This window comes from Chiloscyllium plagiosum, unplaced genomic scaffold (assembly GCF_037043375.1).
Source record: "Chiloscyllium plagiosum isolate Xiang-an unplaced genomic scaffold, Cpla_swu_hap1 HiC_scaffold_28, whole genome shotgun sequence".
Classification (NCBI taxonomy): Eukaryota; Metazoa; Chordata; class Chondrichthyes; order Orectolobiformes; family Hemiscylliidae; genus Chiloscyllium; species Chiloscyllium plagiosum.
In genome coordinates, this window is record NW_028270166.1 from 21098003 (window position 1) to 21115709 (window position 17707).

The 17707-nt window shown below is 39.5% G+C and overlaps 1 protein-coding gene across 1 annotated transcript in view; it reads right to left on the reverse strand.

The window, feature by feature from the left end:
- Nucleotides 1-17707, reverse strand: part of LOC122565342 (alpha/beta hydrolase domain-containing protein 17B-like) — a 74305-nt gene that overhangs the window by 15845 nt on the left and 40753 nt on the right. The window contains exon 2 of the mRNA XM_043721216.2: nucleotides 15664-15858. Coding sequence (XP_043577151.1) covers nucleotides 15664-15858 — 195 coding nt within the window. The remainder of the gene's footprint in view (nucleotides 1-15663; nucleotides 15859-17707) is intronic.

Sequence of the window (17707 nt, forward strand, 5' to 3'; positions counted from 1 at the left end):
GTCAAAAGTGGTTTTTGGTGACTGTTGAGGGCAAATGTGCAGTTTATTAGTACACACAGGCAATAAAGCTCAACCTGTCCTCATCATGAGTCAGAATTGGAAACTATAGAGTTTCCCTCCATTATCCTAAAAAAAAATCACATCCTTAGTTTAGGAGATTTCAGTACTAATTTGCATCACATGCAAATTATGTTCTATTCATTATCAGCTAGATCAATTAGATGCATTAAAATAAACGTGACCATGACATAAAGGTCAAGTCACAGTCCAGAAAGTTGAGCATGTAATCTAGGCTGCCTTGAAGAGCATAAGGAGTCTTACAAATGCTTGGCTAACATGCATCCCTCAATTAACACCCCCACCAAGTTATCCAGTTATTTGACTCACTTTCTGCCAGACTATGCTATGGGTAAACATTTTGGCACATTTCCCTACATAATGGTGACATATTTCAAGATGTCCAACTGCAAATTAACCTAACCTCAGGGTGTACCCATTTATAGCAATTAGGTTTTCAGCTTTACAAAAGAACAGGCTACATTATATTTAGGTTGACTTCTGTAACAATAAAATGCGTTGTTAGATTGCACAATGCAGCTGCCCTTTCAAACTTGTCGTCTTCGGATGGAATATCCACAAAAGGAGAAATGTGCACTCCAAATAATTTCCACAGATAAACTGTTGATTAGTTCTTATGGAGAAAATGCCAAATTTTGGGATATATACTTGCATTTGAAAAAGTGACAGACCCAACAATTAATATTAGACTAATACCAGTCAACATCCTGTTGACCAAATCAGGAAGAGGATTTGAAAAAAGACAACAAACACTGCTTTTTAAAAAATAGTCTTAATCTAACTGCTGAGATTGTAGAAAATTCTCTAATCTGGAACGAAAAAAAACTGAGGCCCTTTGTCTCTTGTGTGGAATACTTCAAGAAATCAGTTGGCAAAACAGGCATCCATAGCAATGCTGTTGATACTAAAAACTCTGCAAAAAGGCTCAACTTAATTTCCACTCTCAATTCACGTAGTCACTTCAAGCAGAATACTGCATTGTATTTTCTTAAATACATAGCTGGAAGTCAGATTCAGGTTTGCTCCAAATGTAAAATGTGATAATCGCAGCAAGCTTTTATTTGTGTCAAGTACTCTAAGCAGTAAAACTGCAATGTTGTTCAAGTACTAATTTTCTCCTCAGAACAGGAAAAACTCACATGCACCCCTGCCACACAGTGGTATAAATTTAATCTTAAGTACCTGAATTCTTATAAAAATTTACCATTTCAGGAGTTGGTTACAGAGGAAAGGATGGGCAGAGACAATTCATAACTGAAAGAGCAGTCTGTTGAATTTAAAGACACCAAAAGAAATGGAAATGCCTATTTCTACATAATCTACAAGGCAACACAACTGGAAACCAGAAATGAGTAGACCCCAGGAATTATGAGCGCCCAGACAATATCCAGAAGGACATGCTTCACCACAGATCTGGGTATTAATAACGCTTGAATTAAGCAGCCTTTAGGGGAGTGCAAACTTTCACCATTTAAATAGCTGGGTGGTCCTATTGCTCCACCAGGCCAAGCCATACCACATTCTGGATCAGTGGTGCTGGAAGAGCACAGCAATTCAGGCAGCATCCAACGAGCAGCGAAATCGACGTTTCGGGCAAAAGCCCTTCATCAGGAATAAAGGCAGACAGCCTGAAGCGTGGAGAGCCGATGTCACACGCTCAGTGACTTCCGCCACCCCGACTCCCGTGTCTGCCACCACTTCCGCCCCCACCAGCGCCACTCACCTGCATTCTGCTGACACGCCCCCCACAGACCCCATTGTCACTATCCCCACCCCCCCAGAACCCCGAGAGGAACACTACCCCTGCTCATGACTCCACCCCCATTCCCCCGACCAACACACCCACTCCAGGTACTGGCTCTGACCCCACTCCCAGCTCCACACCCACACCAGATCCCAGCTCCCAGCCCTGCCGAGTTTTCACCATCCCTCCAGACCTCCTACTCACTGAGGACGAATGATCAGTCCTCAGCAAAGGACTCACCTTCACCTCATCCTAGTTTCAAACTTCCAGCTCAGCACTGTCCCCATGACTTGTCCGACCTGCCTAGCTCCTTTTCCACCTATCCACTCCACCCTCTCCTCCCTGACCTATCACCTTCATCTCCTCCCCCACTCACCCAATGTACTCTATGCTACTCTCTCCCCACCCCCATCCTCCCCTAGCTTATCTCTCCACGCTTCAGGCTCTCTGCCTTTATTCCTGATGAAGGGCTTTTGCCCGAAACGTCGATTTCGCTGCTCGTTGGATGCTGCCTGAATTGTTGTGCTCTTCCACTGATCCAGAATCTCGTTTCCAGCATCTGCAGTTATTGTTTTTACCAAGTCATACCGCAGTTCAGCATCGTCTCATCTTCAATAATTACTCACATGGTTAATGCCCACAGTTGTCTGGCTCTTGGAAGAAATGAAGTAGAAAGAAAACCCATCTCCCACGCTGCAAGGTTGAAGAAAAAAAATTGGAACAATCACATCCATCAGGGTAAATCATCAAACATTTTGGACCAGACCTCCATTCTATTTACTAGAGAACAGGGTGCACCTTATAGTGAACAATTAGAAACATGGTGCTAAAAGGCCTGGGGAAAGTTGTGTTGTCATATTACTCAATTCTTTTCAAAATGGTACTGAATTTATAGAACAAATTGTCCTGATATAAAGTGTCTAAACAATCTGGCCCACGTTGTACTGAGCCAGATGAGGCAATGATTTCTGCAAATGGTACTGCCTAGGGTCAAACCAAGGAGAAAAGGTCAACTTAGATTTGCTGCCCTTACCTGCAATCGTTTAGTATAGTGTGGAAAACAATTGTGTGGATATGACTAGTATCAAGTGTCACTGGAATTATATTTCAAAGAGTCATCCATTTCAAGCAAGGAGGAGAGGGAGGTGGCAAAAACTGGTAAGAAAAGACAAAGTTGAAGGACAATTTGCCACTTGTGTTGTTGTTACTGGCAGTAACAACAAAACTGTGTCTAAGGAGTCAACACCTCAAGAGAGAAATTAAGAGGAAAGAGAACTAACAGAGTCGACTGTTTCTGAAATGAACAATTTAGTCCTGTTGCATGTGACAGCTGTTAGTACTGTAACAGTGCCAACAGTGTTACTGGAGCCCTGTTCTTATCCTGTGCTGTCTCGCGCTCTGCCCTCCAGCAATACATCAGCCAACAGAATCACAGAATATGTTGTAACACAAGTTTTTCACACAAACTTTGACCTCAAACTAAAATGGCTGAACAATCAAGTTCATAATTTAAATTATTCCACATTCAACAGCCCAGCATCTATAATCCTGACATTAGTTCAAATGTTGCAGTATAATCTGGAGCTGTCCTTATTCCTCCAGCTGTTGCTGATGTCACATGGTACCAAAGTGAACAATACATTCATTAACAGCCTGATGCCTTTTAAAAATTAGTTCTGCGTGCCATACAGCACGATCAGTGCTAGTGACGTGACCTCAAACTAAAATGGCTGAACAATCAAGTTCATAATTTAAATTATTCCACATTCAACAGCCCAGCATCTATAATCCTGACATTAGTTCAAATGTTGCAGTATAATCTGGAGCTGTCCTTATTCCTCCAGCTGTTGCTGATGTCACATGGTACCAAAGTGAACAATACATTCATTAACAGCCTGATGCCTTTTAAAAATTAGTTCTGCGTGCCATACAGCACGATCAGTGCTAGTGACCCAGATGTACTTTCCAAGAACTATCATTTCCCTGCACAAATTAATGTAGCAGTGGGTGGCCAAATGGCTAGAAGGTGATCATAGTTAAGGTACTCCTGACCCCAGTGAGATTGCAGGCAGCACATCCAGCTAGATCTTTGTCTGAAGAGACATAAATGCAGTTTGGCATTACAGCACCCACTATAAAAGAAAAACACATCCTCGGTCAAAGTACAACTTTTACTTTAGGCTGAGGACTCTTACAAAGTTCAGCTTTTTGAGTCATGGGGTAGTGGGAAGAATGATAGGCCAGACATAGAATACAAAATACCATTATGACACAGAGTCCCACAGGTAGCAGCTTTTTGCTTTGTCTTTTTATGGAAAATAAAGTCTCCATTTCAAGTGTTGTGGCAGCCTGATGATTGCCTGATGAGCAGCAGACTTTGGAAGACAGAAAACATTCCAGTACAGGGAAGGGCCCTCTGACATTGTAAAAAGCAAACTTGTCCCTAATGATTCAGGCTAGTCTTCATGTGCTGAACCTGACTTCTGTTTGAGCACAATAACAGTTTTAAATTTGCAATATATCTTTTTCCATTTAATTTTAAATGAAATGTCCATTTAAGATGCTTGCTATACTTTTAGGACTTCAGCCAAAAAGAATATTCAGCTTGAAATCATGAAACAAACAGAGTGGTTCAAAATAACGCAAGTTTCAGATTCATCATATACAAAAACCCATTTCAATTATAGCATTTTTAAGCTAATTACATAGCCAGACATTCACAGGGTTAAATTGCATGCCATCTAACAAACATTACTGTCTATAAAACAGACTTATTGCCATTTTACACACTATTTTAAATATGATGGTGAAAATAGTCACCTTGATTTGTTTATAGATTGTCTTGTCAATGTTAACTCCTTAATACAAATGGCAAAAAAACTGCACTGCACGTGCGTAAACAGGACAAAAGGTTCTCAAAACATCAACTGGTAAATATATTGTTCAGTGTGGAAGTTAACCACTGCACTGGCTGGAATTAATATTAGAACTACTTCAGAGAGTGGTGGAATGGTCTTGTCTGTAAAAGTTATGGAGCAGGTGTAAATTTGTTCACCAGGATGTTCATGTGGTGAATCCTGCTGAAAAATGCATTTTGGGAGATGAGCACACTCCCACTGTAATGTAAGAAACTATCTTCAGTGAATGGTCACTAACAGTATTAGAGATCCGCAAGTTCCACAGAAAGCCAGGACATTCAAGAGAAGACAACTCCGGAGGCAATGCTACTTTCTCAAGTGAAAAGAAAAAGGATTTGGGCTAATACAATGCTATCCAGAACAAGCTGCCTTTTCACACTTCATTTACCTGGCATTCCTACCCCTTCATTAGTGACTATACTAAAAATGTATGCCTTTAATCTAGTTGCAAATGAAACATGGGTTTTATTTAGACAAAGAGACTGAGTGCCATATACTTAAATTTGCATAAGTCACACAGTCAGGAGCTTGTTTCACACTGAACAGTTTCTCAGCCATCAAGTGATATGTGGGTGGATTAATTCCTTCCTAAAAAGCAGAAGCAAACTTTTTTTTCCCCAGTAAGAAACACTTCTGTGACCTCCATCATTCCTTTTCTGAGTAAATGCGAAAACGTTAATTCAAATTACAAACTTTCCACTTCGTTCCACTAACACATCTTTTACACAGGTGTATATGCTTGCTATGCATTTGTAATGTTTTCTCTACCACAGAGGTATAAATTACTAGCTTCCATTAACAATTGGTCAAGTATAGGTATAATTGAACCCTAGGCCTATTTCATCAGGATCTCATCCTTGTACATGTGTTAAAACCCAAAGCACAGCTTTCTTTGCATACCTCATTCTCACTGAAATGGCTATCTTTTCCACCTCCGACCCTTACTCATACATCCCTTCAAACAAAATCAACAATCCTACAGCCAGAATGACCAACAGTTTGGATTTGTATAGCTCCATTAACTTAGTACAATACCCCAGTAGCTAAACATTGTAAAATATTACCAGTTTTAAAATTTGACACCAAGCTACATATTAATACAGGTAACCAAAAGTTTGGCCATTGACGTTGGCTTTATTGAGCTTTCTAAAAAAAAGGAAAAAGAGAGGCACTAGAGAAGCTTAAAAGTTTAGGACAAGGCAACATAAGACAGCTGTCAATAGAGAACCAATGGGACCTTTGATGTTTAAGACGCTACAACTGGAACTACTATGATCAAATCAACAAACTGAGGCCATGGAGGAATTTAAATACAAGAGTGAGCATTTTAAATTTGTGGTGCTGGATCAAGAGTGAGTGGAAACCGGTGAATACCATAATGACAGGTAAACAATACATGGCGAGAGTTAGGATACTGCCCATTAAAGTCTTAGATAAGCTGGAATTTACAGTGGTTGAATACGGGAGGGTCACCAAGACAGGGTAGAGTTGGCGTCTTGGAAGCATCAATGACAGTTTTGGTTGGAGGTAACCTGAAGCAGAAGTATAAATGGATATTTGGGAGGTGGAAGTAGATATTACAGAGGAACCTTGATTATCTAAATGACATGGGTGGGCAGTATTTCGTTCGGATAATTGATTATTTGGTTAATTGATTCAATGCCTCGCCTCTGGGGCTCAGTTTTCTGAAGGTTCCCCCCTCCGCAGTCAGTTCAATGGGATTGACGCAGTGAGCACTTGCGAAGTCTGCTCCCTGTTAAGCAGACGAGACAGCAGCACTACCCCCAGCGTCCCTCAACTCCACTGGATCTGAGTCATAGAAATGTAAAGCACAGAAACAGATCCTTCAGTCCAACTCGTCCATGCTGACTTTGCCAGCACTTGGCCCATGTCCCTCTAAACCCTTCTTATTCATATACCCATCCAGATGCCTTTTAAATGGTGTAATTGAACCAGCCTCTACCACTTCCTCTGGCAGTTCATTCCATACATGCATCATCCTATGCATGAAAAAGTTGCCCCTTAGGTCTCTTTAAATTATTCCTCTTTCACCCTAAACTTATGCCCCTAACACAGGGAAAAGACCTTGCCTATTTACCCTATCCATGGCCGTCATGATTTTATAAACCTCTATATGGTCACCACTCCGCCTCTTCCTATAGCTCAATGCAGAACAGCATTTCATAATTCATAAAGCATATGTTAGATGAGAAAGTGGCACGAAACAAGAGTTCATATGAATGCAGGACATTGCAAATACACTGTAAACATTAAAATGAAAAAATTGCACAGCAAATATTTTTAATACAACTACTAAAATAAAGAGGCTCTGATTTTAATGAGCACTTTCCTCTAGGAGCAGTCTCTTGGAACTGAGGAGGACTTGTTTCCACTCAAGCTCAGTGGGTTCTGAAAAGGCTGATAAAGTTCAATATGTGATTTGCAAACAGGTGATGCTTGAACGGTCCACAGAATCAGAAATATTACAAAGTGGCCATTCACCACTGGCTCTGTGAATGAGCACCATAACTTAGTACAATTCTCCTCTCCTTCACCGACCCACAACCTTTCACAAAATAACTATTTTTAAAAAAAATCTGTTAATGCCCTATCCAATACCTTGATTGAAACAGCCTTCACCACATTTCCAGCCAGTGCATTCCAGGACCGAAGGACTCATTGCATGAAATGTTTCTTCTCACATTTGTTGTACTTCTTTTGCAAATCACTCAATCTGAGCTTGCTTGGACTTGATCCATTTATGAGCAGTAGCAGATTTCCCCCATTATCTATGTGCAGAACCTTCAAGATTTTGAAAAGCTCCATTTAAATCTCCTCAGTTTTTTCCTATAGAAAACAACCCCGAAGTCTCCAAGCTCACTTCATAACAATGTTTCTCGTCCCCCAGAACCTCTGCTGCACTCATACCATGGGTAGTCAAATAAGAATACAACAAGCAGGAACACGAGTGGATCATAAGCTCCATCAAGTTGTTTGGAGATGCTCAACTTTGCCTCCATAAGTTCTCAACAAAGTCTTTCTAGGTATTCACTGTCTTCTTGACTGAACCTTCCCCATTTTGGAGAGTCACAGACCATGGGTTTCCATAAGTCAACAGATGTATGACTTCTTCAGGGGTCCTGTAAGGACATCTCTAAAGCATTTCTGATGTCCAAGTTTGACTTTCCTGTCACAACATGATTTCAAGTAGAGCAGTTGCTTTGGGATTTGTGTCAGACAAATGAATGACATATCCCACACAGCTAAGCTGCTTTTGAGCAATTAGCAATTCAGTGCTGGCATGTTGGTTTCAGAGAGCATGCTGCTACTGGACCGCCTTTCTAGCCTCCAGATATGAATGATTTTACAAAGGCACTGCTGCTAGACTATTCATAACTTCAAAAGGTGATAATCATCTTGATTACTCACAAGCCATGAGGTGGCGATGCTTCTGGAACGTACAAACGCAGATCATCACTTTCACGTGAGCCCCATTCGAGCATGATTTGGTCAATAGGCCGGAATGAAAAATTAGGATCAGCCAGGATCCACAGTTAACAATAGCCATGAGTCAGATGGCAAAGTCCCACCCCTTCCTCCCCCTGGCTTAACCTATAAAAATTACAAGCCTTACCATCTGGACCTCTGCTGAGATCCACTTGGTAGCAGGTTTGCCTTGGTAGTGAAGTAGTTCTTGCTACCATGCTCATGCTTTGAACTAAAAGAGCAATCTTCTATTTATACCAGTATCCTGCCCCTATACACTGAGCTTTCATTTTCCACAATAATCTTTAATTTGGCATATTATCAGATGCCTTCTGAAATTAAGTACAATATATCCATGAATGTAACTTAACGCACAGCACTTGTTTTCTCAACAAAGTCCAATAGATTGGTCAAGATGATTTTCCTTGCAGAAAATCATGCTATTTGATTAGCTTATCTTTATTAACTTATCCAAGTGTCCTGCTATAACTTATTTAAATGTAGCTTTCAACATACAACAGAAGCAAAGCTAATGGCATATAGAGTAGTTTCCTGTTTTCTGCTCCCTCCTTTTTTGAATAATTTGCAATCTCTTAATTTAGTTGGCCTGCTCTCAAACAGAGTGTCTTGGAAAATTAAAATCAACAACTTTCTACCTAGCCATTTCCTTTAAAATCCTTGGATGAAGTCCATCAGGACAGTCAGCCCACAGCTCCAACAATTTACTTAGTCCCACTTCTCTGGTACACCCATCATTTCAACAGGTTCAATACCTGGTTTCCATCAAGCAAAGTTGGAGGACTGTTAAAAATTTAAAAACTATACACATGCTCTTTCTTCACATTGATGGAAGCAATGCAAACTTGAATTCTGTCTGATTTTCCCTTTGCCTAGTTCAAGCATGCTGAAAGGCAAACATAACATTCAACTAAAGCCTTGGTTAACACGAGGCCTCTTAGCACCACGGGATCAAACGGATGTCCAACCTGGTTTGCACAGTATTCCATTAGGTGGTGAACCTTTACGTTAGGGTGAAACAAAAGGAAGCTAAAACTTTTTATTCAGACTATGTTTTCTAATTTTACATACGGCCTCTGTTCTCCTTTGTTAGTCATCTCACCAACTGCTCACAAAGGTGAAGGATCTTGGTTTTGATCTGATGGTACAACAAAACCAGGGATAAGGACATGGTACTTTCCAACATATGCAACAGCTCAAAAGTGTACTTTCTGGTGCAAGATTATCCTTCCTTCCAACAGGGATTAAGTGCATTTAAATCTTAACAGATGCAGGTCAACAGATACAACAGTTTTCAGCCTTTCCTTAGCCGAAATGTCTATTCTCACCTGCAGATCACACAAATAGCAACCAATTTGTGAGACATGTTTGTCAAGTCTCTTAACATTCCAACTCTTGCAATTAGCAATCCACACTCGCCAGTCATCAAGATATTGTACAGATTTGCTAGTAAATAAATTGTTACCGCCAGTTGACAAATTCCTGCAAAGTGAGATGCAAAAGTCATATAGAAAAATGAAACCTTCATGTAAGCAGCTGCATTTGAAGTGCTTGGAAACATTTAAAATGCCAGAAAACACAATTCAAATAGAATTCATGGGTGATGACTTTGGGGACAGAATGTAACAATTGCTCTTCTTGGAGCCATTAGGTTAATTTAATCATTTCATAACCTTTCACTAGATAATTAGTCACAGCTAAGGATAATATGAACAGAGAGCACTGACAGGCATGTCTTTGAACTTTGATTGCATCACTCGTGCTGGCTATAATTTGGTAATTATTTTCCACTTGAAGTGCAGACAGCTAGTATGTGTCTAGATGAGTAGTAATTAATTTACATAACAAGGAGTCACTTTGGATTCCACACACAACCACACAGGATTTAGCCCATTTGAAATCAATGAGTAGAGGTAAAAGAATCTTGTTGCAGGCAAAGAAAAACAACATTTATGCTGCACAAGAGGAGATTATTGATTGGTTGACAAGTGGACTCTGCAACACGTGCAGTTGAGTTCAGTTTTAGTGATATCATGTTTGCCTACATTGTTGGTGTTGCCATAGGATTCCCATCAGGCCCAGCTCTTTCAAACATCTTTGTTCTGTTCCATGAGAAACAAGGTTTCAATAGAATGACACCCAACCACCCACCTCTTGTATATTTCCAATATGTAGACGACATATTTTCTAAAGTTGAATCCATGCAAGATAATTTCTTTACATGTCAAGTGGACTCGAACCTGCATTCAAATTCACCTCTGATATAGAACAGCAAAAGGAGGTTACTTTCCTTGATTTGAGAAATCGGTCAAGGGTTTTTTTTCCCCAACCAGCTACTGGACTGGTCAATGTAAAATGTCACTGGCTTGTTTGTGTTGGGATTTCTACAGTTTCATCTATAAGACGACTGGCCTATCAGCACCCTTGTAAATAGGACCTCGAACCATTTAGTTACTGTGCAAGCGCAATGCTGAAACAGGAAGCATCAAAGGCACCCTGAGGATTAACAGGTAACTAAATCAATTGAGTTTTGACTTTATATTATGCAAAATCATGAAGTAACCTAAGGTTGTCACTTTTGGCCCTAAAAAAGGCATACTCTGCTTGAGATTGACCTGAAGCATCATTTTCTCTAATGTTTTATCTGAATTGCAGACCATCAAGGTCTAGCATGGCAGCAGCTTCCAAGCAGAAGCCAGTGCTTCACCCTGTCGATCAGAGTGCATTGAACCTCCGAGTGACTGCATGGCCATGCAGCTTAGAAGGGAATATTGCCCATGACACTGCTACTACATAGTGGCAAATACCATTTGGGTTGCAGCAACTTGATGCTGTTGTCAAGCCAAAAAGCTGTGGGACCGATCTCATGAGTAACATGGTGTATGAATTTCCATGCCAATGCAATGCTGGGCACGTAAACCATAGGAGGCAAACTCCAGTGGATTGTACCAGATTCCACCTGCCAACCAATCAGCACTCTCCTCTTATATGATGCTGTTTTCCCTTTGGTATTTTTTGCAAACTGATTGGAAGAGTGTAAGTCAGAAAGTTTTGGTAAAATGTCTTTTTCAGCAGTACTCAAGTTGTGTACTATCAAAGGATTATCTAACATAGTTTAAATCAGGGCTTCCCAAAGTGGGGTCAAGAGATGATCACTATAGAACTCCAACCAAGTTATGACTGTAATGTCACTGGCTCTTTCAGTTCTCACTGAGGGGCTGTAAAACTCTCAAGAATCAAAATGGAATTTAGAGTGGAAAAATGTTTGTGAAGCTCAGTCTTAAATATTACTGAATAAGTACTTACATTCTCCTTATCACCAATCTAGAAAACAAAATGACAAGATGGTCTCATCTATAGAAGTGCATTGTCAACACAAACAAAAATGACAGGACTGGGGAATTAAAGGAATCAAGTATTTCTCTCTCGCTTTCATTTTTAAAGGTGCATTTGAGATCCAATGGTATTCAAGAAACTTCTGAAATTCTCAAAGCCATCAGACAGACCAACCAAAAATTGCCATATCATCGATACTAGTGTTTAAATGTTTGACTTGGCATCCTAATGACATCAAATTATGTAACAAAATTGTAGTAGTGATCCTCAAGTGACCAGAGCTCAAGTATCAGTCACCTTGACACTTAGAGTCATAGAGATGTACAGCACGGAAACAGACCCTTTGGTCATACTTGTCTATTTATGCTTAAGAAAGACAAAGTAGCTGATGAAACATTCAAAGATTGTTTTCATGCATTGATTGGAGAGTTCATCAGTATCTATGAAATGTTAATGGATCAAACTGATCCATTTCTCATCCACAGTTCAAAAACAGGGAGGAATGGTGGAAAGAATTACATTTTTTGTAGCTTCTATAATATTCCAAGGAGCTCTCAAAATTTAACCTGAGGAGCTATGAGGATAGGGGACAAAATGCCTGAGCAAATAGTTATGTTTTAAGGAGAAAAGCAGTGTTGAAGGTGTAAGAGGTAAATGGAATTTTAGAACCTCGCATCCAGGATAGTTGGAAATACTGCCACAGGTATAGTCATTTGAGGAATATCAGAATTGGAGCAGCACCTCATAAAGATCATAAGGGAGCTTACAGTAATATGAAAGGTAATGCCATGGAGGGATTTGGGAACAAGAGGATCATTTTAAAATTAAGGTGCTGCTGGATTGGCATCAAATAAGTCACAGCATGCATTGGCAGAGGAAAACAAAATTATGCAACATCTACAAACTGGAAAAAAGTGCATTTTCTTTTCCCAACCAAAAATATCACAAAGGAAACCAAAAACTGCTCCCACTAGGATATCCAAATAGAACATAAAACAAAAGTGTACTGAATTGTGGGCTGTTACTAATGGAGCAGCTATTAAACTGCTAGGATGCAACTTTATCTCACCCGAGAATGGAAAGGAATAAATTAAACCAATAAAAATGACACCAATCACATGACAACCAAGTCATCATATTATTAAGCACTGGTAACAGTGTCCTTTATCGCTGAATGGAAAATTGGACTTGCAGTTTGCCTTTGATATCCGACTTCTGGAGTGGCCAGATCAGTGGAACAGCAAGATCTACAGCAAATATTCAAATTTAGGATTGGAAAAAGATGCTCAAAGCTGATAAAACAATACTTTCAAATTGGTAATTTTAAATTTCATCACTAATTGGTGATGACGTGGTCTAGCATCAACAGGTGGGAAGGGAAAGCACAGCATTGCCATGGCTCTTGCCAGCTCTGTAGTTTTACCTTTTCTTTTAAAAAATTCACTCTGGGATGTGGGTGTCACTGGCTGACCAGCATTTTTTGTCTATTTCAACTTGACCTAGAGAAAGTGGTTGTGGTGGTAAACTACTTTCTTGCAGTCCACATCTGTAGGTTGATCCACAATGCCCTTAGGGAGGGAATTCCAGGATTTTGACTCAGGGAAGTGAAAGAACAACAAAATATTTTCAAGATTATAAGTCGCTTGAAGGGGAACTTGAAGGCAGTGGTGCTCTCATGGATCTGCTGCCCTTGTCCTTCTAGATGGAAGTGGTCATAGGTTTGGAAGGTGCTGTCTAAGGATTTTTGGTGAATATCTGCAATGTGCCTTGAAGATACACTGTTGCCTCTGAGCATTGGTGGGAGGGGGTGGATGCTTGTAGATGTGGTGCCAATCAAGTGGGCTGGTTTGTCATGGATGGTGTCTGGAGCTGCAACCATCAAAGCTAGTGGGAAGTATTCCATCATACTCCTGGTTTCTGCCTTGTAGATGATGGATAGGCTTTGGGGAAATCAGATGGTGAGTTACTTGCTGCAGTATTTCTAACCTCTGACCTGTTCTTGTAGCCACTGTGTTTATGTGGCAGATCCAATTGAGTTTCTGATCAATGGTAACTCCAAGGATGTTGATTTTGGGGATTCAATGAATGTCAAGGGATGGTATTTAGGTCATCTCTAAATCAAGAGTGGTCATTGCCTGGCATTTGATTAGCATGATTGTTACTTGCTACTTGTCAGCCCCAGTCTGGATATTGTCCAGATCTTGCTGCATTTGAATACAGATTGCTTCAGCATCGGAGAATTCACAAATGATTCTGAACATAGCCACATGAAACAAACTACAGAAGGGTGTTTGGAAGTAAATTCTGTATTTTGAACACTCAGTGACCTCAGGGAACATTTCTTCTGTGTATGAAGCAGGACAAAGTGATCATATTTGCAAAGAACACTAAATGTTTAGCATACTTGGTGTGTAATGAAACTCTCCACATAAGTGCTCTCAATCCAAAAAAATCTTAAATTACAGATGACAAAATTAAATAATCTGAAGCATAATACACCCAACACTTGCTGATTATAAACTTGTGTATTACCAGCTTAGATCATGTTATTTAACATACGGAATGAAGTGGGTACAGTTAGGATTGCCTTTGGACTGTCAAAGTTTCCCAAAGTCAATACACACAAATTGATTGTACAACTAAAATCCACTTGCACATTACTACGGAATGGCAGGCTGACAAGAATAATCACAACGAAATTTGTCTTTGTTAAAAAGTCAACAGTTGTCATATTAATGAGGTTACCAGATTCACTTGGCCATTGAGATGTGATAACATCTGAAATGCAGGTAACACCTTTGTTAAAAACAGTGGATTTACACTTTATAGGATTCATGGATGATACACAAAGAAATTCATGCAGATTGTTATTACAGTAAACTTCAACGCAATTGAAGTATATAAAATTAGATTAGGTTGCAAATGAGGGATAGTGGATACATTAAGCATTGCTGTTAAAATTCAAATCACTGCACTGCACAGCACCATGAATGAATCGTTCTGCTCCCCAAAGGGTGCTCACGTTTCAGGTGAAATCTCACTGCTTAATTTGTGAGGAATATTTCCTCTACTAAATTCATATAAAGGTTAGTTGCAAGTTAAGCTCAAGCTGCAATTCAACCAGCTTGCAACTGGGGAGAAAAATGGTTATAAATTCAAGGCACTATAATGAATTATAAACAAGTCAATAACTCCAGAGGAATATACATATCCTGGCGTTGAATTATAAGACTCTACATCTGACATTTGTGACTGGATAAACAGAGATTCAGAGATTTCCTCCAAGTATTGGAAATAGGTCTTCACTCCAAATCAGCACTCGGTCACCAACATCATTCTTCTTCCCAGTTACTGTCTGAGATAAAGCCAGATCATTCTTGATTACATGATGAGACTCTGCTCAAATATCCATACGATTTATTGCCGATAGGGGAGGTGATCGTCTGGCAGGATTATCACTGCAGTGTTAATCCAGAGACCCAGGTAATGTTCTAGGGTCCCAGGTTCAAATCCACATTAGATGGTGGTACTTGAATTCAATACAAATCTGGGATTAAGAGTATAATGATGATCATAATCACTACTAATTGTCAGGAAAAACCTATGTTCTTTAGGGAAGGAAACCACCACCCTAACCCTGGTCTGGTCTACAAATGATTCCATTGCAATGTGGCTGACTTTTAAGTGCCCTCGATGCATTTAGAGTTGGTCAGTAAATGCTAGTCGAGCTAGAGACACTCATGAGTGAATAAAATGTTTCAGGGCAAAGTTACTTAAATTAAGCATGTTTCCCTCCGAAGATGATCTGCTAAATATTTGCAAAATTTTCTATTTTAATTGCAGATTTTCCAACAAGCATTTTTTTTGGTTATAACACCATCTCTTGGGATTTTGCAGTTGGATTATATTTCTTTTGTTTAAATCACCTACATTATATCTGCCAATACCCTAACATAACAATCATAAATTAACACTTACAAAGCAATTGGCAAAATGCACAAGCTACATCAAGATGAGAACTTTTTAAAAAAATCCTAAGTAATAAGTTCTTTCAATGCTCAGTAAAATGTGTACTAAACATACCTGGTCCTTAATGCCTGCCATGCAGCGTCAATGTCAGCATACAGGTTCTTCTCAGAAGGTTTTCCATTGCTGACTCCATACCCTGAGTAATCATAGGAGAAGATGTTACAGTTGATTCTGGTGCCGAGTCCAATGTAGAAACTGCTCATCTGTCCCAAATCTACTGCATTCCCATGGGAAAAGAGAAGTGTGAACCTGAGGATAAAGAATAACACATTTACAGACTGATATCAAAGTAATTTTATCAGAGCTATAATAGAGGCTAGACATCCAAAGAAAATGTCACTGTAGTGCAATGGACCTCTGGATAAAATAATATGATTTCTTCTGCTGAAAAGAACCTCAATGAAAGAGAATTTTCAAACAGCTTTGAGATGATAGAATTATCCTTGTCAGTGACTCATAACATTTTACATTCTTCGGATAAAGTTGTTAACATTCCCAGAACTGAATATTAACCTTCAAGAGGATGTGCTGGGTGCAACTCAAGATGGGGGCTAAAACAATTGGATCAGTGCAAACAAAATCCTATTTATTCCTAATTTCAACTTGATTGAAGATATGAAAAAGCTATTGACACCTAAGAATTATCAAACTGGTTACTGAGTTATAATCTTCCAATGGGGAGGCAGTGCATCTTGAAAAATGTACATATTGGGAAACCACTGGACATACCTAAGAACAGGGCATTTACAGCGAGAGACCTTGTGATGAAACTTTCAGGGTTTAGACAAACTTGTCTACAATTTGTTTATGTGTAGCCTTGGTGCTGTACCGTGGAGCTTATCTAATCATGAAGCTTAAGATGCATATAATTCAATGATATCCATTTTGCAGCTACCAGATTTGATCACTGACAGGGCGTTCTGGTATAACACGACAGTTGCGTTCCTCTGCAACCTTGCTCTATAGAAAACAGTTACAGAAAAAAATCACACTGCAGAAGAACACTATAGGAAATCACTACAACTATTCAGTATAAAGTTTGTTATCCAAGCATCGCTCACAATTCATCAATTGCATTATAGCTAATTTGAGTTGACAAATTGCACATTTTACCAGAATGACCTGTATAGCATTTTTAAAATGGACTGTGCGAATGTTACAACTTTGACATCAGCATGAAACATTAACCATTTATTCTTTCAACAATATACAAAATGGCAGCAATTTCCAAAGCTTATTAAATTGAAGAATGCAGCATTTTATTGCAAAACAATATCAAATGCAAAGCATAATCACAAGGTTTTTTTAAAACCAGCATAGTCTCAATCACCAAGATCAAATGGCGATTGCAGGTACTGGTGTCATATCATAGATGATGCATACAACTGTCTTTGTAGAACCATTACAAATCGCAATGAAATACTAAAGCATTGCTTTAGTCTTCAAGTGGTTTAAAGAGGTGCAGTGTTAAAATTTGAATTGTCAGTACTAGAGACCAAAGCACTTTAAACAAATGTCTGAATGAGTCACCCAAATCAAAGTAAATTTATTTTAAAAATCCTGAGTCACAAATTTACTTGATTTGGATACAATTAGAATTGCAGCTAATCCCTAAAACATGCAAATCAACAGAAAATGAACTTGCAGAGATATGCCATAAGAAAACGTATGGTGCACCAAAAGTCTCTCCAAGGAACTGCACAGCTTTAAAGTCTGGCACCAAGTCACGTAAAACGGTATCAATACAAATGGCAAAAGTTTGAGCAAAGGCATCACAAGTAGAGCAATAGTTTAGGGAGCAAGTTAGAAAGTAACAAATGCTGAGGCTTAAAGAGGGCATCCCAGAGCTCAGGGTCAAAACAGCTAATGACATAGCCAATACTGATGGGAGCATTTGAAATGGGGGATACTCAAGAGACCAAATTCAAGCAGCACGGAGGTCTCAAGAGTGATAAGGCTGTGGGAAATTGGAGAGATAGAGAGATGCGGAGGAACGAAAAACTAAAAAAGGATAAGAATTTTAAAACCAGGCTGTACCAGACAGGAAACAAACGACCTGTTAAAGCAAATGGGCCTTTGCAAGGCAGAAAGTGGACAG